This window comes from Notothenia rossii (assembly GCF_949606895.1).
Source record: "Notothenia rossii genome assembly, chromosome: 2".
In the NCBI taxonomy this organism is placed as follows: Eukaryota; Metazoa; Chordata; class Actinopteri; order Perciformes; family Nototheniidae; genus Notothenia; species Notothenia rossii.
The window spans coordinates 72,079,105-72,101,183 of NC_136904.1; the positions used below are offsets into that span (position 1 = coordinate 72,079,105).

The 22,079-nt window shown below is 38.9% G+C and overlaps 1 protein-coding gene across 2 annotated transcripts; it reads right to left on the reverse strand.

Annotated features, from left to right (window-relative positions):
• Nucleotides 1-72: 72 nt before the first annotated feature.
• Nucleotides 73-3,254, reverse strand: LOC307030591 (uncharacterized protein). 2 transcript variants are annotated; one of them, XM_079667092.1, is made up of 3 exons: nucleotides 2,641-3,254; nucleotides 1,396-1,553; nucleotides 73-784 (listed from the first exon to the last, which is right to left on the reverse strand). In XM_079667092.1, exons 1-3 carry the CDS (start codon nucleotides 3,107-3,109, stop codon nucleotides 455-457), a joined length of 957 nt encoding a protein of 318 aa, XP_079523218.1. In that variant the 5' UTR covers nucleotides 3,110-3,254; the 3' UTR covers nucleotides 73-454. The 2 variants fall into 2 exon arrangements, with proteins under 2 accessions (XP_079523218.1, XP_079523217.1); XM_079667091.1 differs by having other exon boundaries at nucleotides 1,396-1,556.
• Between the last annotated feature and the right edge of the window lie 18,825 nt (nucleotides 3,255-22,079).

The following is a 22,079-nucleotide window of genomic DNA, read 5'->3' on the forward strand; positions in this document are numbered from 1 at the left end:
TTTCTGTCTCTTTATCCAATACCTTCCATAAAAGTGCTATTAACCCCCCCCCCCCCCCCCCCATTCATACAGTTTAAGTACATGTTCAAAGATAAATTAATTAATTTCAGATGATAGGACAGGAAAAGAGGCTACGTTCATCATGCGCAAATTATAAATCAGAATTATTTGTTAATTGATTACTGACCATAGCCTATATAAACCAATAAATGTCGAGGAACACAAATGTGGCATTATTCTTGTATAATGAGATGCGTTATGTGCCTGATGTGCCTGATGTGCAGATGACGGTACCCTTTTGCTTTTTTGGATGGTATAGTACTATGGGCAGGCCTTTGAGAAATGAATGATCCTCTTCATGCCACCATGTTTGTGCACCTGATTGCATTGTGTATCGTCCCTAAGAGTAATAAAAATAAAAAGACGTACAATAAAAGCATGCTGCCCTTTGCAACTATGGGAAAATCCCACTTCTTGTTCTTGGGCTTTCTTCCTCCTGCTCCTCGTCTGAGTAATAGTTCCCTGTTCCTCCTCCAGCGTTCCTCGAGAAGCCTACGGAGCCTAAAGAAGCCGCCCTCAGCACCTCTATCTCCTCTTTCTCATCCTCATCATCCCCTTCTATCTCCTCTTCATCCTCCAGGCTGGAGCTGTGTGAATCACTCTGAGGCTTGGCACTGTGTATATCCATGGCAGCTTTTTCTGTGTCAGTCAGAGGTGACTTTTGTTCCTTGGCTTTGCGGCTTCTCTTCCACTTCATACGCCTGTTCTGGAACCAGATCTTAACCTGGCGAAGGACGAGAAGAATCATGACAGTTAACTGTGTACAAATAGTACGTTTAGTAGTGGGGGTTCAGGCTGCAACAAAGGATGTTCCTTTTTCACAGATGTATATGTTACGGAATGTATGGAGTTTAGGTCCACATGGGTTTTGTTTTTTTTGGAGAGCTGAGATTAAAGTCAGAGTTAAGACTTTAGACTCAGAATTAAGAGTTAAATCATATAGAATTCTCATGTGGCCATAATCCTCTTCCATAGGAGTGTTACAAAACAGGACGTCATGGTTAAATACAAGAGACAAGGAAGAAGCAAGATAGTTGAGTATATACAGCACATTTCAGACACAAAGGCAAATCAAAGTGCTTAGCAAAACCATTATAACACAAGAAACAATTAAACTAATTAAATATACTAAACAGATAGAAGATAGTTAAAATTCAGCATTATAAACACAGTTAATGCTGCATAAGGTGCAATACTAAAATGTTGTTACACAAACTCTGGAAAAGCATCTTTATTATCTTGAAGTTATTCCATCTTTGGCGACTTATGGAATATACTCACACATTGAAATTATGGGGGATAAAACAGTTCAAAACATGCTACAGGCTCTCTTACCTGAGTCTCAGTCAGCATGAGTGAAGTGGACACCTCGAAGCGCTTAGGCCTGGACAGATACTTGTTGAGCTTGAACTGGTTTTCTAATTCTAGCAGCTGCTGGCTGGTGAAAGCCGTCCTGGGCCGTCGACACTTCCCCAACAAACCAGCATGGGCTGCTGCTATGAGGGAAAGAGAAAATACAGGTTATTCTTTGCGCATGTCGTTGTTTACATTTGAACATTTGTAATCGATTTCTGTAAGAGCTCACTATACCTCTCTTACAATATTATGGATATTGGGCCAATAAAAAAGGATAGATGCATATAGGCCCAAGTGAAACAAATACACCCAAAGAAAACTATAATTTTAAAGATATTTTTTTCAAAAACATTTTTAAATCTTCCAGTTTGGTTTCCACTTCCCTGTTTGCCTTTTTAAGGCCTCCCTACCTGTCTGTCTTCCTGTCTGTATATCATGTTTTCTCGTTCCGTTAACATTTATTGCCTTGATGTGAGGTCGTGGTGAGAGGATATTGCTTTGGAGGGGTAATAAACCATAACATCGGAGACCATTACCTTAATGAAAACACCATAAATGTTATCAATTGATTAAGTAGTAGGTCTATTTCAGTTGTTACCTTGACGGTAAATGTTGCATGTTATTTTGATGAGATATTGTCCCTAAAAGACAACACCTCAATGTCACGGCCCTTTTAAAGCCAGAACCAACACACATGTATGAGGAGGAGGCTCGAAACATATAAATATATTAGCTGACTAGTTGACAATACCCATTACAAAAAAATGAACCAAACAAATACATAATTGTAATATGTTTAATAACATAATTCAAAAGGAAACATTTGATTTTAAGGTCTAAACTGGAAATGCTGCTATTTCCTGGATCGAAAATTATCCTCTTTCTATAAATCAGGTAAAATAACAATAAGGAATATGTAATCAACAAAAATAAGATGTTTTCAAGAGTATACTTAATATTTACAGTTATATAAATATAGAACTATGTTGTAAAACACATGACATGACATTATAATTCATTGTATGTGTTAAATTGTTATTCTTTTTTATTATTATTCTTTTTGTCTAATCTATGACTTTTGGATATCCATGTCATTTTAATGGGATTGTTAAAAGTCTTATCCACAAATTCTGAAATGGTTAAACATGCATTATAGTTTTTCGACCGTCTTAAGTTACAGGAAGTAAAATAGATACAGTTTAAAACTACACGAGATGCACTCACCTCCATAATCTCCGAGTCTGGGTATCATCATCCCGGCCCTGATCCAGGGCTCAAGCGGGTGCGTCGCGGCCATGTGTGCCCCCTTTAGCTGCTCATGGTACGGTTGGACCAACTGCGTGAAGCCGGGGTACATAAAGGCGGGGTGCTGGCCTCCGAGGGCTGCTAGAGGATACATTGAAGCTGGGTGCATACCGAGTAGACCCCCATGGTGTAGAGCAGTGTATCCTGACTGGGACAGGCTGAAGAGCTGGGACTCTGATAGTACTCCTGGCAGGGCTGGAGAGTAGTTCGTTGGGTTTGGACGTGGGGAGGGCGTCTCCGAGCCACGGGTTGACACAGGACTGCCACCGGGGCTTCTGCTGTAGTACAACCCCGGGGACGCACCATCACTGTCCGTCCTCTGCTCCACGTCGTGCGCCAGCAACGCGTCAATGCGAAAGTTTTTAGATTTCTCCATGGTGATAGTCATTCTGTCCCACGATGAACTTTGAAGCACTTCTTTCTGAGAACACTGTGTTTTTCTTAAAGTTTACAAGCGCTGCTATATTGTCACTCCTCGTCCCCTGAAGAAATCTCTCTGACCTACTCCACTTATGGCTTGTGCGTAAAAACCACTTCACTCACTCCAGCAGTGAGCTGGGAAACTACTCGCACCCACGAGCGTTATAAAGTCTGCTGCGTTGTGATTGGCCAGAGCCATGCAGCACAGGACAGGGGAAGGGTGTATGTGTTTTTCTTTTAAGTGTTAATTATAGGCATTGGTGCATACTTGTATCAGCTATAGTTGAATCCAAGATAAATGCTTTTCAATACAGCAAAGTTGTAAGTCTTTGTTTCCTTCCTTCTCAAGCATTCACAATTCTAATTATTTGCCTGTGAAATAATACATATTTATAATAATATTATTATTTCTTTCTTTCTTTCTCTTTCTTTCTTACTTTCTTTATTTTATCTTTCTGGCAGTTTGACATCCAATTATATCCCTGTCTCAGGTGTGCTTGAGGTTCAATTTCCTCAACCAATATCTTGCACACACATGTGTTATATGTATTACATTCACAAACATGGAGACACACACATAAAACACTTACAGTCATGCTCCAGTAATTCATTTCATCTCACTTTAGAGATCTGACAAAAACATAATTTTACAACTTAGTCTTCATTATAGTTTATTGCTTGCTAAGATCGAAACCCAACCGTTCTTATCAGTGGTTGCTGCGATGATTATCGGTCATCACCACACCATGAAGCAGATAGAGGGGCAGTAAACTGACAGAGAGCAAATTTATTTTCTGTAGCCTACAGGTGACACAAAATCCAGTTGTCTGGTGTTTACTCCATCAAAAACACATTTTAATATGAAACAAAATGATGTAATATATGTGCAAATAGTAGCTAGAAACTTGATCAAACTGTTTATTGTAAACTGTTGTGAACTGCACATTGCAAAAATGTGATATATTAGGCTAATGTATAGCTTTGCAGAAGATATATACCTAAACTGACCTGATCCAGAAAATCCCCTGACTTATTCAGTTCCACGTAAGTGTCAGAACTGCTTCTATCTGCCACAGTTTAACCAGTGGTGATTTCCTGCTGGTTTATACAGGACTGATAAGACACAGTCAGGGGCCTGGGAAAACCAACTGCACTCACCTCAAAGACAAACACACCAACACCTGCTGGACTACCCAACATATAAACTTAAAGGACTATGGATGTGTGTGTAAGCACGTCCGTATTCCTGCTTGTCACCATCAAAAAGTATAAATGAGTCTATAATATGCATTTTTATAAATCTTTCCTGATGTTGCAAAAGAAGGATTTTATTTGTGTGGCTTTTATATTGCATACTTGTTTGGGAAACATTTGTAAACAACATTTGGTTATATGTAATAATAATGTATGTTTTGTTATAAATACGAATATTAACATGAAACTTTTTTAATTAATGATATACATTGCAAACTAAAGGTTACTCAATTGTTAAAGGTAGGGTATGTAATTTTGAGAAATCGGCTCGAGATCGCTAGAATTTGAAAATACACGATTGGAGAAAATCTGCCACTTCCTTATAGAGCCCCTCCTCCAACACACACGAACGCGCACATGACCAATGAGGGCACGAGATAAGTTTGTGCACAGATGGAAGGCTAACAGGAAGGTAGGCCATCCAGTTATTTTAGCCGGGCCGGCTATCGGGATGTTAAGAGCATTCATGGAATATTACAAAAAGTGTATCTCGAGCCGGTTTCTCAAATGTACATACCCTACCTTTAATTTGGTCAAAATAAATGCTTTTTTTTTGTTGCAATTATGTAATTTGTTTTCCACTGCCATTTATGATCAAACAGGTCAGAGTAATGTGTGAACAGGATAGGACTGCAGTTGTAAAAGCCAGCTGTAAAATAATTAATACTCTGTGATCTGATCTCTATAAGATAAGGGAGGATATAGCTCACCATTTAATGAAGTTTGTACTATACATCTTGATATCCTAGCTCAAATATCACACCATTTGATATGAGGTCCCGCAAAGGTAAAGATGCCGCATGTGACATTTCACACCACTGAGAGATATTTTCTTTGGTAGGCAAATATATTGGAATTGTGATTTATAGTCATTGAATGGCCATTTTAATAGCCCTTAACAAAAGAGTCTTTGTATTCACGTAGCTTTGATCAATTCACAGAAAGATAGTGCAGCCATAACGTGATACTTTGTACAGTCATATACTCTGTCTGAGGATGGAGCAATCAGGTGTATGAGGTCAACCTATGTATGTCTTCTCTGATGAAACATTGTTCATAAATGGCATTCCTTCATCTGCAGCAGCATTTATTAAACCAGGGGTCAGAAGTCAGGGCCCTTTTAAATAATTTGTTGAAATAAATCATTTTTATTGTCGCTATTTGCAATCCCAATTTGTTTTGCTAGGTGTCTATGTTGTCATATTATTCATGTTCATATTGAAGTCAATATTTTACATTTATTTAATATTTTCAATTGATATACAATCTAATACATTTACGTGATATAAATCAAGTCAAACAGAGGGCTTGTTGCTGTTACTCTGCTGAGATGGTTACAGCATTAGCTGGGTTAAGCTAGGTTGGTATGCTCTATCTTGTTTAAAATTAGCAACTAATTTAGTAATTTGGAATAAAGTGAGTCACTGAGATGTCCTTACATCTTAATTTCAATTTTTATATAACAGATAAAACATAAGGGAAAGAAATTAAATTAAACGTAGCTAGTGCTAAGGTTAGCTGTGGCTCATCAGCTAGCTTTTACGTTGACATTGCTTTGTTTCTTTAGCTGTCTTGCTGGTTTTTATCTGTGGTAGAGAAATGTACTTTACTTGAAAGTATCCAAAAGTTTGAAGTATTAATCAAATTGACATTTAATTATTGTATTTTTTCATAAAGAGGCAAAACTACAGTCAGGAAAAAACCAAACAAACCACAGAGACTCAAAATAACTAGGCTAAAGCTCCTCTCCACCCTTAGCTGTAAAAGAACCATTCATGTCGCCTCTATTCATACACAAATGAAAGAGAGGTTAACCCAGTGGGCGATTCTGTCAGTCCTCCATAGTTAAGAGGCAAAAAGGTTACACCATTCTTGCATGGTGGTGCACAGGAATATGGGAGAGGCTAAATGAAAACTGATTTGATTTCACTTATTTGATCACAAGAGCTTGTCTTTTATGAATCACATGAATTGCAGTGGCAATTTGCCCAAAAAACAAAAGCTGCCTAGTAATTTTATTGGACATTGACAATTGCATTGGATAAAGTTCATAATGAACTGCTGCCAGACACATACATGGAATCATTACATTACATTGCATTTAGCTGACGCTTTTATCCAAAGCGACTTACAATAAGTGCATTAGACCAGGAAGATACAACCTTGAAGAAAATAGAATCATATAAGTACATCAGGTTTCATAGAGCCAAACATTTCAAGTGCTACTCAACTGGCTATAGATAAGCCAGTCCTTTATTAGTATATAAGTGCTTTGTTAGTAATTCTATCGCTCGAAGTGGAGTCGAAAGAGATGAGTTTTCAGTCTGCGCCGGAAGATGTGCAAGCTATCTGCTGTCTATGTGCTGAATCAAATCTAGTTCGAGAGATACTTTACCAAGAATGACCTGTGTGTGTATATCAAAGTATTGCAAATTGAGTTACTTAACCTTAATATTGACTTTAGTGACGCAAGTGACACTAATTTATAGGACCAGTGTGTTGGTGAAATAAGATATAACTATGTATCCCAGGAGACATTGAAGCTATAAGAAAATCCCCAACGGATAGAGTATAAAAAAGCCTGTTGTTCTCCTGCTGTCTGTGTCCTATTGTGGTTTATAGTCTAATATCTGCTTTTGGTTGCTATTGTTGTATCTATTGTCATGCCCCAGTGTTGCTGTGATTGGCCTAATGGACCGCAGGGGAATAGAACATTTCCTGGTTGAACAGGGGTGGGTGTTCAGGGTTGCAAGGTTCAACGTCTTTCAAAATGAGTTGATTAATGACAGCTGTCACAACTGAGAACGGGCCATAATGAGGAGGACAAGAGGGAGGAGCGGAGGAGGAGAAGAGGAGGGACAGGAGGGGAGGCGGGAGGAGGAGAGCTCAGATTAGATGATTATTACTTAGCACGGTAAACAGTGAGATGACAGTACAATAAGACGAGGCTTCAGGGTAGAATTGGAGGGGGAGAGGAGAGGAGACACATAGCTAATTAGTGCTAAACAGAGGCCTGTGAATAAGAGGAGGAGACAGACACACGTAGAGCTGGTTAACACACAAAGACAGGGGCGGCAGAGTGGAGGCTGCGGAGAGTAGTTAAACATCTGTTGCTCTGTGGGACACCCAGTCTGCTCTGTAGGGTCAGGTTCCTAAAATACTCATTTCCCAAAATATGGTCTTCCTTTCATGCAAATACATGATGGTTTGTTTAAACCCTTCTACCAAATGGGTCTTCTCTGTAAGAAGTTTTGAGTGAATGTGAACCATTTTTCTTACGATCTATGTTTGCTATACTTTTTATTACAAAAAGTAAGATAGGCAACTTGATTCATACAATTGCTCTTCCTATACCATTATCTTTGAGGAACTTTCTACTTTTACAGGGTATTCACTGTGAACCATATGAACAACCCTTATCCATATTGACATGTCAGCGTCAGCATTAAAGCTAGTAAAGAGAGGAGTCTTCCCTTTGGAGTTTGTATCTTCATGTTTAAATGCAATAATTATAAATTGGAGAAAAGTCAGCTAAATGAAATGTATTAGTAGTAGTTTGCACATATAGACTTGTACAGTAAGACATTAAGAATTTTGAAAAAATGAAGAGCATTGTACAGACTACAGAAGAAGTAGGAATTATAAAATGGCCTATAAAGAAACCTTTTTTTTGTCAGCAATGAATGAGTATAAAGGTTGGTAGATCCTAGCTAGAGGTTAGGATATAAAGAGGGTCATATCTCTTATACAAAAGTCATGAGGAAAAAGGATAACAATAGTTTAGGGATTCATGTGTGTCAATTTCAAATCTCTCTTCCAAATTATACAAATCTATTGAAGGGCATTTGGTAGCGCAAACCCCCTCAAAGGTCATGTCTTATGTCGCAATGTTAACGAAAAAGGAGAAAAACTTGTGTTTTCAGCCGCGTGATTCGGATCCGCTGCATAATCTAATGGGTTCCTCCTTGGCCCGTTCTACACCCTTCCAGACAGTTTGATGAAAATCAGCAGTCGTTTTTCCATAGTCCTGCTGACAAACAGACTAACAGACAAACCGAAAACAAGGGTCAAGGGTAATACAATTACAATGTACAAATCAATTTGGGCAAATGTCTACATATTACAAATAATTATTGAACATAACGATAAAATCAAGCGAGACTCCTGCCGGACTCAGACTGAATGTGGATGTCACGCATATGTTGATGGTGTGGCTGTTGCTGCAAGTCAACCAAGTGAGATTAATCAATTAAAGAAAATACTTAATAGACAACAATATATCAAGGCAAAACCAGCAGAGCCTTGTGAGCTTCCTGCTATAAATTTGACTTGATTTTGGAGCTTGAGGAACAGTCAGGAGATCATGAAAGTTATTACAAGCCATCCGTACAAATACATGGAAATCCAACCAACAGTGGTCAAGAAACCTCACTCTGAAACACAAAAGTGAAACTTATGACAGGGCAGAAGGGTTATACTCCAACCCTAACCCCAAAACCATTAAAGGATTATCATCTGGGGACCTTGAATATAGAATTTTCATGGCAATTTGACAATCAGTAGGATGTAGAAACATAGGACAGGACACAATGTTCTTCTTTAACATTGTTTTTGTGATGTTCCAGACATGACAAAACACCTGTGTTTCGTCATGTCTGGAACATCACGAAACATGAATAAACAGACTGAATAATACCGTCAATTCCCATCAGTTGCTTATTTTCGATACATTTTTCTATTACTATTCCTCCTGCTTGTTTAATCTAGTCCTCATCATTCTCTCAATAACCCTCCATCCTGTAAAGGGGAGACAGTTCAATTAGACTCGCGGTCCACGGACACGCCCACCAATCCATGTTTGTGGGGTTTAATCAAGGCGGTGTTCATGAGGGTTAGGTGATGAAGGGGACACACATAATTCTTCATTGCCACCTCACCTGAAACTGCCTTATCACCTCTCCTCTCCTGCTTTTCATGTCCCCTCTAATTGCTTCAACACATGGAAATGGCTGGAAATAAAAAATAACCTTCATTGCTCAAGTGATGATTATATATAAAGGCTGGAGAAAGAATCTTGTGACTCTGGGAATAGGTGTCTCAGGTTACTGGAATTATTGCTTCAGAGTCTGCAGGGATGTTGTTGAAGCTTTAATGTAAAAGAGTATTGGAATGACCTGCACGTTGATTTATGGCTTTAAACCAATTTGGATAAAAAAGGCAATAAGCAACATTGGTGACATGTGTCCTCTACACACAATGACATTTTTTGCGTGGATTGTATTTTAAAGATATTTGGTTTACATAGTGCTTTTGTCTTCAGCCAGGGTTAACAAAAAAAGTATACATGCTGCTTCTGTTTATTTGAAAGGGTATAAAAGATAAAATCCTAGAATCAAATTCTGTTTTTGTTTGTGAAGCCTCTGTAAAAAAAAACATTTTCACCCAATGCTATGAAATGTACTTTGCTACAAATGTGTTCATGTGCTTGCAGGTTGTGTTATGCCCCTTTCACACCAACGCTGTTCCCGTTCGCTTTACTGGTTCGGAACCGGTTTTTCTTTTCAGCCCCCGTTTTGTTCACACCGCCCAGAGCCCGACTGGTGCTGCCGCTGCTGCGTCATGACGTCACCGTTTACCTCGCTGATTTTCTCCCCAACGGCGTTGGGTCGATGATCGTGTTGCTTTGAATCATACGAAGCTAGATTAAATTAAATAACTACTTCTCAACCCTTGTACTTTTCTCCAGAGTGCCGTGGTTCATTGTTTATTAACGTAATGTGTTTCAGCGGCATTTACCGACCGCTGCAATACTGCATCACATCAGTTTTGGCATCACAACGCTGTTATGAAAGTTTCTCTGGTATAAAATGGGTGATGTTAGCATAGCAACCAAAGCTAAACTGACTATCTTGACTTGTTGCTATCCTATTGTGGCATAAGCCGGCACATTTTACAACTTTAATTTGCCTTACTCGCCATAAACTGTTATTGCTCAGGTTGATCCCACCCATGCCCCCGCCTCCAACGTAAGCATGATGTATGAGGTTCTTGCTTCTAGACCGACAATTTTTTGGTGCTTGAAAAGCACCGGTTTTCGGAGCTTAGATGTGGCTCCGCTGAGGTGTGAACAGGAAAAACCGGTGCTTTTCAGGCTCTAGCTCCGAACCGGCCCTGGAACCGCATTGGTGCGAAAGGGGCACAGAGGGACTATCCAGGGGTTAAAGGGGGATTAGCTTGGCTTTAATTGGTCGTTTTGACAGAGGCGGGACTGACAGGCTTAGAGGCGGGGCTGTCACTATTTGATGTATGTCCCACACTGAAGATAAGATTTCATTTTCCTAATTGACCCCCCCTTCCCCCCCTCACCCTGACTTTACTCCTTCTCTCGTTCTTGTAATGCTCTACCTTCTGCTGGTATCCCCATCTGTTTATACCCTCCTTAATTCAAAGCCCCCACCCCAGATGTTGCTTGTCTAACAGCAGTCTGAACAGTTTAATTAGTTACAGTGATATGCAATGAAAAAACAGTTGTTCAACTGATTAGCGTTGTTATAGGCCATATGAAGCGCCTGATGAATAATCATTATTCCCGCAGTGAGCAGCCTCTAGAATAACTGAATCACTTTTACAGCTCTCTGATCCAACACATTAACAGATATTCAGCCCTCATGGGATGTGAGGGACTAAACACTGAAGGGCTCTGACCTTTAGTCACTGAAAAAGACACATTCAGATCCTTCACTTGGGTAAAATTACAAATAATACCCTGTTTTGTGATTAATACTGCTGGATATATGTGTATGTTGCATTTTAAATCAATCTGTATACATCTATTGTTTTTATATTAACTTCTTCACATACCTAGGGATAGTTTCATTTATGCATCTTATTCTTTAAGAAAATCCTATTTTTGTAACATTGCTGTGCTTGGAGAACCATGTAGGCCTATCCCTAAAAGTCAAACTTTTCGTGAGTTTCTAAGGACAAAAAGCCCTGTTTTCAGCTTTGAGATGAAATATTTTCTAGCTGATCCAAGTATTTATTTTTGCTTAAAAGGTCATTTTCACACAAATAGGAAGGATTAAAATGTTTCTCTCTAAGATTTAGTGGCGTGCAATTATAAAGTTGCAAGTACCTAAAATATGCAATTAAGTACAGTAGGCTACTTGAGTCAATGTTTCACCTTGCTTTTAGTTCAGTTATAGTCATTGTAATTGCTTTGGGGAAAGGTTAGCCATCGTATTGATCAGTATAATGGATAAATCTAATTCCGAAAAAAAAATCCCTTTATTTACTCTGGTTGACTAAACGATTGCCCGCATGAGATGAACGTTTCTTAAACTCACACGTCTGCGGTGGTGAGCAGGTGGTGATACACACTCGCTTGTTCGCATGCCTGTGCTCCTGCTAATATCTGTAAAAGAGCGCCTAATGATGTGTGTGCAGCTATTCGCTTATCCATATCAGTTCCACAGCTGCTTGTGTTCACACGTGCATGCATACTTACACACCGACTCACTCAAACACACACAGCCGATCACATTTGTTGGTGCAATGATTATTAAGCACAAAGATAGTGACAATTTAACAATTTACTTATTCAAAGCTAATGCTGCAATTGCCCATTTAGCCAAGTGGGGGGGGGTCAGGAGTACAGGTTTTAACCCGTGCTGCAGCCGCTGCTCTCTTTTATCCCTTTTTTGCATTTTCTTATACATTTTTAACACAGACCAAACAGGGCTTTTATACATTTTTATTGGTTTTACTACAGGAGTTTTTAAACACAAAATATTGACCCGAGAACCACGCTGCGCTCCTACGGAGCAAAAAAAAAAAAAAACCTAACCCCTGCCCTTAAACACTCAGGACCTAACGTGGCTAGAACAAAAAAATATATTATAACTTTTTCTAAATAATTTAAATTAGGCCTATATATATTTTTTCAAGTTATAGCATAACATTTATATTATACTGATATATAAGAAATAGTTCAAAACAATCATAAATCTACACTCTAAAAACAAATGCCTTGGCTCAAAGAAAAATCAACGCAACAGTTTGCATCGATGTTTTTGAAATGAAATTGTCTTAAAAGCAAAAAAGTTTTGAGTTAGGTGAGAAGGTTTTTAATTACCACTTACTTAATAATTGGTAGCATAAACAAGTTTTGAAGTTGATTACTCCAAAAATGAAGTTGTTCCAACTTTTTTTACCGTATGATTTAAAAAGGAATTTTAAGATGTATGTACGTAATTACCATCATTGTGAACACACGTTTTTAAGCTGACAACCATTTATAAATTAAGTTGCTCCAAATATATTGTATTCAAAAGTTTTTTTTCTTAGCTTTTTCATGTTTTTTCCTTTAAAGAAAGAAATTAATTGATTCCACAACAAAAATATTAGGCAATTCACTTTTTATTTTGAACTGCAGTTCGCCATTTCAACACATGATTTTTCAACCAGGAGAGAATTATTTTTGTTTGAACATTTATTGACACATGCCACATGATAAGGTGCATGAACACCTGAAATCACAGCTGACTGCAGGAGAGAGGAGAACCATTTTATAGTTTGGCTGCAGCACGTTGATTGGCTGCTGGAGAATGAGGTGAAATGTAATAGGTTAAAGAGAACGCCTGTGATGAGCTGATTATATGCAGCTGCGGAGTGAATGTACACCCAGTCTTCCTGAAAGAACTTGCGCTGAGTTTCATTTAAATCTTGAAAAAAAAGATAAACTCAAATTTAAATTGCCCCACAAATAATAAATAACACATTAGCCATATTACAATGGGAAATGGGGACACAGCAAATAAATGCTGCCATCACATCGAAGTTAGAGGCCTTTTCATATTTAAAACCAGTGCCAAATATGTAAAATCTGTAAAGTTTTTGTAAAACTACAGTAACAAACTCTCAATGGCCACCGATCTGCAGATCACACACATCAATTTTACAAAAGATGTAACAAAGATGTTTACTCTGCCGACAGTCATTATTTCAAACAGTATGAACACATTTAACGCAGAATGCTTGCTCATTCATTTGTTTCCCTCGACCACGGTGGTTGCCATCGTATGGTCAGATCCTGGGGTGGACCGGTCACTGATGAAGGCGATATTCATGTCCTTTTGAAGCACATTAAATAATAGGTTAGCGCATAAGAGATAATGAATTAGGTAACTGCATACTTTTTAAACTGTCACTCTTAGCGAATTCAGAGCCATTATTACCAGCTGCTAAATCAACGCTGGTATTGTTTTCACCTATTGAGTCTGCATGTGTGTCATGGCAATGTGGTCCTGAAGACACAGAGGTGGTTTTGAGTACTTTGCCTAGTGTTTAAATGCATGTGGACAGATTTTGTCAATCACAACCGTGCAAGTTTTAGTGTACCTTCTCATCTTTTTTGCAGGTTCCATACAATATTTGAACTGGTTAAGTGAAGAGCAGAAGCCACTTTTCAAAATGTTACACAATCCTTTTTCCATGCCATTGCTGTCAACACCTATACATGCTGAACGTTGCTAAGATATTATTGATTTGGGTGTGGCCAAAAGTGCAATATTCTTCAAAATGTAACTGACAGAGAGCAGTGCTTTTGTCCTGTGTTTTTACACTGTGCCCATGGATTTTATGTTATTTCAAGATTTGTAATTCCGTCGATAAACTCCTTGAAAAGGTCCTCTTCCTTTTCTCCAAGGCACACGACAAGGCAGCGGATGGCTATAGTTCTCTGCGTACTTCAATTGTATTTTGCTATTTTTGAAAAAGGAAAAAAAAGAGGAATGACCTAAATGAATATGTTCTGAATGGGTGACTGCCAACAACTTGCATTTCAATGACAACTCTAAATAACAATCCTACCGCAAGAAGCATGTCCTTGATCTGCTTCACGAGATTCATTTTTAATAAAAAGTGATATCACAATAGTAATCAAAGTATTTTTACACTCACAGTAGCCTCTACTACTTTGTACGCTCTCACAGAACTATTCACAGTTCAAAGGCTGCGAATTTTGGTCAAACAGCAATTTGCCTATACAGTGCAACTACAAGGCTATCTACTGTATTTGAATGACAAAAGATGACACTCACATTAAAATGTCCTTTGTATATTTCTATTTGTCTTAACTGTCAGAACTTGTCCAGGCATGTTAAGTGGGAGTGGACTTGAAATCCTTAACTCAAGGTGTAGAACAATTAAGTTATCAGGCCAATTGCATTACTTATTACAACTTGAATTTTCTTTTAAGTCAATTAACGCAGAAATCAGAGTTCAAATTACACAAAATATTAAATTGATGTAATTACCAATATTATTATGTCAACACAACTTATAAATTAATGTTTGCAACTTAAAATGTTTATCTGAATCAATTAACTCACATTTTGTTACGGTAGAGTGAAGCAAGCAGGACCCAAATGCAGATAATACTGATAATACCTTTATTTCAAGGATAAGAAACAAACTCGGACAAACAGACCACTCCCCGGTGAACTCAGTCACCAACAAAAGACGAACCAACACTGAACACAGGAAGAGACAAGACTAAATACAGGGAGGCGTAATCACGGGACGAGAAACAGCCGGGCAGGGGAGGAGAAACACAAGGGCAACAGGTGAACACAATCAGACAATTAGACACACCAGGGAAACTAACGACAAGGGAGGAAAAACACAGAAGCCTCATCCCAATACCCCTCCTCGACTCCTCTCTTCCCCTCCTCCGGGACTTGACCCGGAAATCGATCAATACACGCCATTTTGAAGGACGTCCCAATAGCTGAAATGCACACGGAGGAGTCGAGGAGGGGTGCGGGAGGAGACGGAAGGGAGGATACACGCGAGCAGACTACGCGGAAGTGTTTTCACTACTCGCGTATAAAAGCCCCGCCCCCACTTTCACAGCTGGTCGATTTCAACAGAGGAAAACCTACAACTGGAAGATGAGTGGAAAAGCGTCACATAAATGTATAAGTGCTCACAGCTCCGTGGGAATGATTATGTGCAGAGAAAGATTCATTCATTTAAATAAATATTTAACCAGAAATGGGCCGGTTCTAAGGGGTTATTCAGTTTAGCCCGATGAGAGGGGATACAGCTGTGCACATGTCATCATTAACAGACGTCGTTTAAGAGTGACGTTTGAGTGAACGAGGACATCCAAATTAATACCTGAGGACTCCTCTGTCCTCGCGTCACCTCCTCATGTCTCTCGCTCGAATCTTACGGAGGTGGAGCTAAGATGCAAGGAAGGGACGCGGGTGAGGGAAAGGAGGAGTCGAGGAGGGGTATTGGGATGAGGCTAGAGAGAGGGACCAGACAATACACAAGGGAGACAGGGGCCCTTCCTCATTTCTCTAACTCCCCTCCTCGACTCCTATCCTCGACTCCTATCCTCGAGACTTAGTCCCGCCCACAGGAGATGCGAGCGGAGGAGCCGAGGAGGGGAGTCGAGGAGAGAGGAGGGGAAGCAGCAGGAGGTTAGAGAAATGAGAAGTCCTCTCCTCTGAGCGGTCATTTTAAAGAGACGTCCATTAATGATGACAGGAGGCACAGCAGCCCTCTGTCTGATGGACAGATGTGTTCATGATGACTTATATCTACTTTTAATTCATTCACAGTGCGGTATAATGAGACAATAACAGGCTACAGATGCGGGGACACACACACACACACACTTACACACACACACATATATATATATGTATATATTTTGTATAAATATATAGGCTACAATTTCAGAATCAAACAGAGCACTCTCATAATAACGTAACACTATCAGAGACTGGATATATCCCCCTCTCTGGTCGCTACAATGGGGAATTAAAATTACGGGCCAAACTTTTTATTTAGTTATATTACAAGTATTAAAAGTAAGCATAGGACACCAAACCAACTGAGACCTGTCTGTCTGCCGCATCTATGCACTGTACAACACACACACTGTACCACGCACACACCACACTGTACCACACGCACCTACAGCTCCTAAAGCATAATCAGGCTACAGCCGTTGTGTATTTTATTATGTGAAGCACTAAATGGTTTTAGAAAAATATGGACTCTTTGTTTGTAGATATCTACTAAACTAAAGCAAATAAAGAGAGTAGGCCTGTTATACTGAGTGATATATATTTTACACACTGCTCTGCTTTCTGCACAGACCTCACAGCTGTTCTCACTGTAAACATCGCATCGCGATGAAAGCAGTTACTAAAATAATATCTAGGGGATGCATGCAGAGCTGTCATTGGCTGAGATAAGTCCGGCCGTGCGTCACGCCTCTTTGAAACATCTCTGTTCCCGGAAATGCATCTACGAAGGAGCCGTGGAGGACCGTGGAGGACCGTGGAGGACCCATCAGTGTATCCTCGGTTATAGCTCCTCCAGAGAGCCTCCTCGACGCTCGATCCTCGATCCTCGAAGTGCATTTCGAGAAATGAGATGTCCTACAACATGGCGCGCTGAAATTCATTTCCGGGTCACTACCGGAGGACCGAGGAGTCGAGGAGTCGAGGAGTTGAGGAGGGGGATTTGAAGAAATGAGAAAGGGCCAGCGAGAACCGAACAGCAAAAATAAACCCAAACCTAGACATACAAAACTAAAAACGTGACATAACATGAGAATCGTGACACATTTTTATCTTGCAACCATGCATTTAATAAAGTGGAGGTCAAAGGTTGCCTGAATTCGTTTTTAGAGTGTAGCATATATCCAATAATGAAATATAAAGTAAATGTTTTTCAACTCTTTCATTATTCTGCTTGTCTTTTGATCTTCCTAAATGTTTTGAATTTATAAACTTTTTTGTAGTATTGTGTCATTCTATTATAATTTGATGTCCTTTATATGTATTGAAAACATTAAGGCCTTTATTTCTCTTATACTAAACAACAGTTTCATAGGAAAAAAAACTGATAACATCAGTTTTGAGAAAGTCTCTTTGTTGGCTGTATTCAGAGAGGGGAGCAATGGATGTAGCCTTTTATTAAACTATATGCTTTACTGCATCCATGAGAGGAGCCTGAACCCCCCTACAAGAACCCTGAGGCATCACCAACAGATCGAGGCCTATTAAACCCAAATGGACTCCTCTACTCTCTGCATCATGCTATGGTCAGTTATCCACAGATGTTGCAGCAGAAGCCCCCTTCTCCCCTCACTCCTTAACTCCCCTCCTCCCTCCATTCTTGCCTATTGACGTGATAATGGCTACAAATTGATGAAGCCATTGAGTGTGCTGGTGACACGAGGGTGAGTGGGGACACAAACTCTCCACCACCCAGTAACACTCATTAATCAGAGCTCTTCCAGTCCCCCCCGCCCCTCCCTCCAGACTACTGACACACTAGAGGCACTAATGTAATTCCCTGTCTGCCTCACTCTGCCTTCTTCTCTGAAACGTCTCAGTCACCAGAGTGCATAGTAATGAGAGTACAACTGAAAAGGCATTAAAAAAAACTCTTAAATTAGATTGTTAACTTTAGACATTTTGAACAAAATGTTAATCAACCCTTTTTGGAGAAATAACCTTCATGATATTGTGTTCATTTGCTGAACTTCCACTAGTACTAGGTGATATAAAGAAGATTAAATATTACAATATTCCTGATGCACCATATTGAAAAGATAAGTAATTGCTATTTTTCTTTGACTGATACACAATTGCGATATGATTCACAATGTCTAAGGAATTTACCATTTTAGTATAAAAAAAACCTTACATTGATTACAATGGGATTTCTTTTTAGGAGGATCAGTGCCAAACAAAGATAATAATAATAATAATAATAATAATAATACATTTTATTTATAAAGCACCTTTCATTTCTAAAAGTAATCCCAAAGTGCTACAAGAGGCGTAATAGAAAAAACAAAGAAAATATGTTTTATAAGTCTGAAGAAAACAATTGTCTAGCCCGAGATATTTTTGCCGCTCCACAACACTTTACACAATATGGTAACATATTATTAGCCTTTAACAAATATTCAGCTTTCTGCGGTATTGATATTGCAATATTCCATATGGATTTTTCAATAATATTTTTATTAATTATGCAGCACCAATAGGCAACAACCAGATTTGTGACGAATAATTATCAGTAATGCGGATATAATGGCTTGATGTGTAAAAACGGGTAATATAACTATTGCATTCTGGAAAGTTCAGGAAAATACATCACAATAATGCAGCTATTAAAACCAGGAAAACACACTTATGTAAATATTACAATATCCAAAATGTAAGACGATAAATAGTCTCATAATTAAATATCAAGGTAATCTCTATATATTGTCCCGTCCTGATTTCTACCTCAACTGTGTTTTAAAAACTACATATTTAAATTCCAAAAAGCAGTTGACAAGAACACAAAAAATGGCCTCCAAAACTAGACATTCACTTCATTAACCCGACATGGTCAGACACCACCTAAAAATATATTTTCCTCAAAATGACAGATATTCTGTTTCTGCTCTTGATGGGTGGTTTCATTTAAATCACAGCATAGATTTATGTCGAAGTAAATCAGAAGTGTGGTGGCCAACGTGTTGACATCTCCATCCTAAAGTCCCTCGCTCGATAATGAAATCAGCCTTGGCGCGGCGACAGCTCAATACAGTCAATACGGTTAACTAACCTCCAGCACACATAAAATACGCCTTTTATGTGTGCTGTGACCCAATTTTCACAGTTTGAGCTGGTGAGAAAGTAATTGATATTTTATTCAATATCTGGAAACGATAGCACTTGCTATTGTGTGGCTGGTGCGGAAGAAGATAAAGAAGAAAAAGAAAAAGAAGACATTATATTATTATAGACAAGTATATTTGGGTGTTTCATATGTTTGCAGTCATTACTAAAAAAATATATTGAACTATAACTAAAATGGCATAAGAGTAGATTCAAGACCACACTTAGACAAATGCTTTGTATGCCCCTGATGTACTTCCAAAATTCAGACAATGTGCTTACCAAATTACTACAGTAAAGTCCCAATATGCCACTATATCATGGTCCAATATTTTATGTAGAAAGGAGGTTAAGCTACTCATGAAGATTCTATCTTTAATAATACGCAACATTAAATTAATGGCAAAAAGAAAAGGTTGGGAGAAGGAGAAATGTGGGAGGGCTGGATGTTGAATTTAGAGATTCAGTATGTTCGCACTGAACTTTGATTTTATTGACTCTAGACGGCCGTAAATTCAGGACTTGGAAAAACCCGCGGTAATCAGCCAGGGGGAATAAAAAGCAGTTTAACGTTATTTGGTTTTGTGAGTCTCCTTGGTGACCCTGAGGAGCAAACTGCGGTCACAATTGACAAAGTTCTAGCTTCGAAGCTGCAATGTTGCAGTGTGGGGGAAGCAGTATTATCCAGCCAGCAAGTGACCATAAAGCCAAGCACTTTTGGAAGAAAGAGAGGTCAAAGCTTATGTCAAACGCTAATGCTTTAATACGATTCACATACAATTTATTTCTCTCATTAACATAGAATAGCCCAGAATGAACTTGACAAAAGCAAGATCTTAGCAGTTTTATTAGCTTATTTTACAACTGTCAAAGGACCTTTAGGTCTGGAATTTCCTATGTTTAGACCAACAAAAGATCAGTGCTTCCAATGGGAAGTTGTTGTTGGCTCCACAAGCTGGATTTGAGTGGCCCCTAGTGTCTGCACAATCGTAAAGAACTGCACAAATGCAGGGAACTGCAATGGCGGTGCAAGCAATGTCAGGCCTGTTGTCATTCAGGAACCAAATTCTCCATCGACAAGGCCAAAAAAAAAATTCTTTAATATGATTCTATTGAAACATTAAATATGGACATTGAGAATACAATTTAAAAAAAGTACCAGACAGCGTTTCACTGAAAGTTTGCATTCAGTAAAAGATACAAAGTTTTCAAAAGTATATAATTAGACAAACAGGTTATTTATTAGTTTTTGCACGAGAGTACAATGTATACCACAATAACCAGTTTTGAGTGCACACTGGTTTCTGGTGGATGTTGAGTAGCCTGTGTGTGCTTTAGCTGAGGCCACTTTACAAAATTGTTAAGCATGCGTCAAACACTTCAGATAGCAAATAGCCATTGAGGAGAACCGTACTACAAAGTTGTAGGAAGACAGCACGTTATCAGGGGAAACACTTTTCCAGGCCACCGTTTATCTCGACTGCTAGCATCAGCTAACAATGTTCAAAGACAGCTTTTATCAACAGGCAATTTTTTCAAAGTAGGGGATGAGTAGCCAATTTTTTCTTGTCAAAGCAAGGGGTTTTGGTTGTGTACAAAAAAGAGTGTTAGTTCATCTGTTGTAGTTGCATACAATGTTCAAATGCACATGAATGTTGTTTGAGAGCAAGTGAATTCCTCACCTGCACTTAAGTTTATTACATGGTAACAGCATTTTTATTTTTATTGTAGTCCAGTGAATTGAGACAGGATATGAAATCCCCTAAGGAGAGTTCCCAAACGTGTCCTGTTTGCTTCAGAAATAAGCTACTGTATGATGGGTTTTGCATGGCAACTGAGGCCTTTGATTTGATTTATTTATTTAACAGGGAGAGATCACATTAATAAACATTTCTGTTCTTAGTCAAGAGACTATTTTTATCTCAAATAAATGTAATGTAAAAGCTTTTTTTTAAAGTTATATAATGTGTTTCTTTATGTATTTTGTGCTGTATTTAGTTTGGCTAGCAATAAAATAGCACAATTATGTTGTTATGTTTGAAAGTATCACTTTATACAAACGTTCTTTATTCTACAGATGCTTGATTTATACATGTTGTACTGTAACATGTTAATAAAGTTAACAATGCTAAAGGAAAAATACAAAAAATACCGTGTTTGCTTTACAAAACAATTCCTATATCTCACATTCTTAGAGGGGAAATCATGTAGTTGCTACAAAGGAAATACAGACAGGAAAATCAATCAATCAATGTTTATTTATATAGCCCAATATCACAAATGTTACATTTGTCTCAGTGGACTTCACAGTTTGTACAGAATATCAGTATGACAAAACGACAGTAGTCCAAATGTTTGGAAATGCATGTGTCTATAATCATACTTGCCAACCTGTAGACCTCAGAAATCGGGAGCATTTCAAAATGCAAAATTGGGGGGGGGGGGGGGGGGGGGGGGGTGCTAGTGGATCGCCGGATTAACATGCTTATTGTAGTTGTAAGTGCACTGCCTTGCGGCCTGTAGCACCGTCCTTGATGGAGCATATGTGTGGGCTGGACCTTCTGTTTTCTGTGAATATCTGCCTCACCCTCTCAGACTTTAAGTTGCGCGCGCTACTAAAGAGACGTGTTACCATGGAAACCAAACAATGGTGTAGCTGTATTAAAGTCCGAGTGGAAACAGTCGTGTGTAAATCTGATTTTGTCAGAAATCGGGAGAAATATGAGCCCGGGAGGAAACCGGGAGAGGGCAATGAAATCGGGAGTCTCCCGCGAAAATCGGGAGGGTTGACAAGTATGGTCTACAATGAGAAGATGAATCCACGAGGATATCAACAATCCTGTGGGAGCAATCAGGGAAGTAATATGATCAGGATCCAGGACTCAGGATCCAGGACCACAGCAACAGGATCAGCCACGACTCAGGATCCAGGACTCAGGATCCAGGACCACAGCAACAGGATCAGCCACGACTCAGGATCCC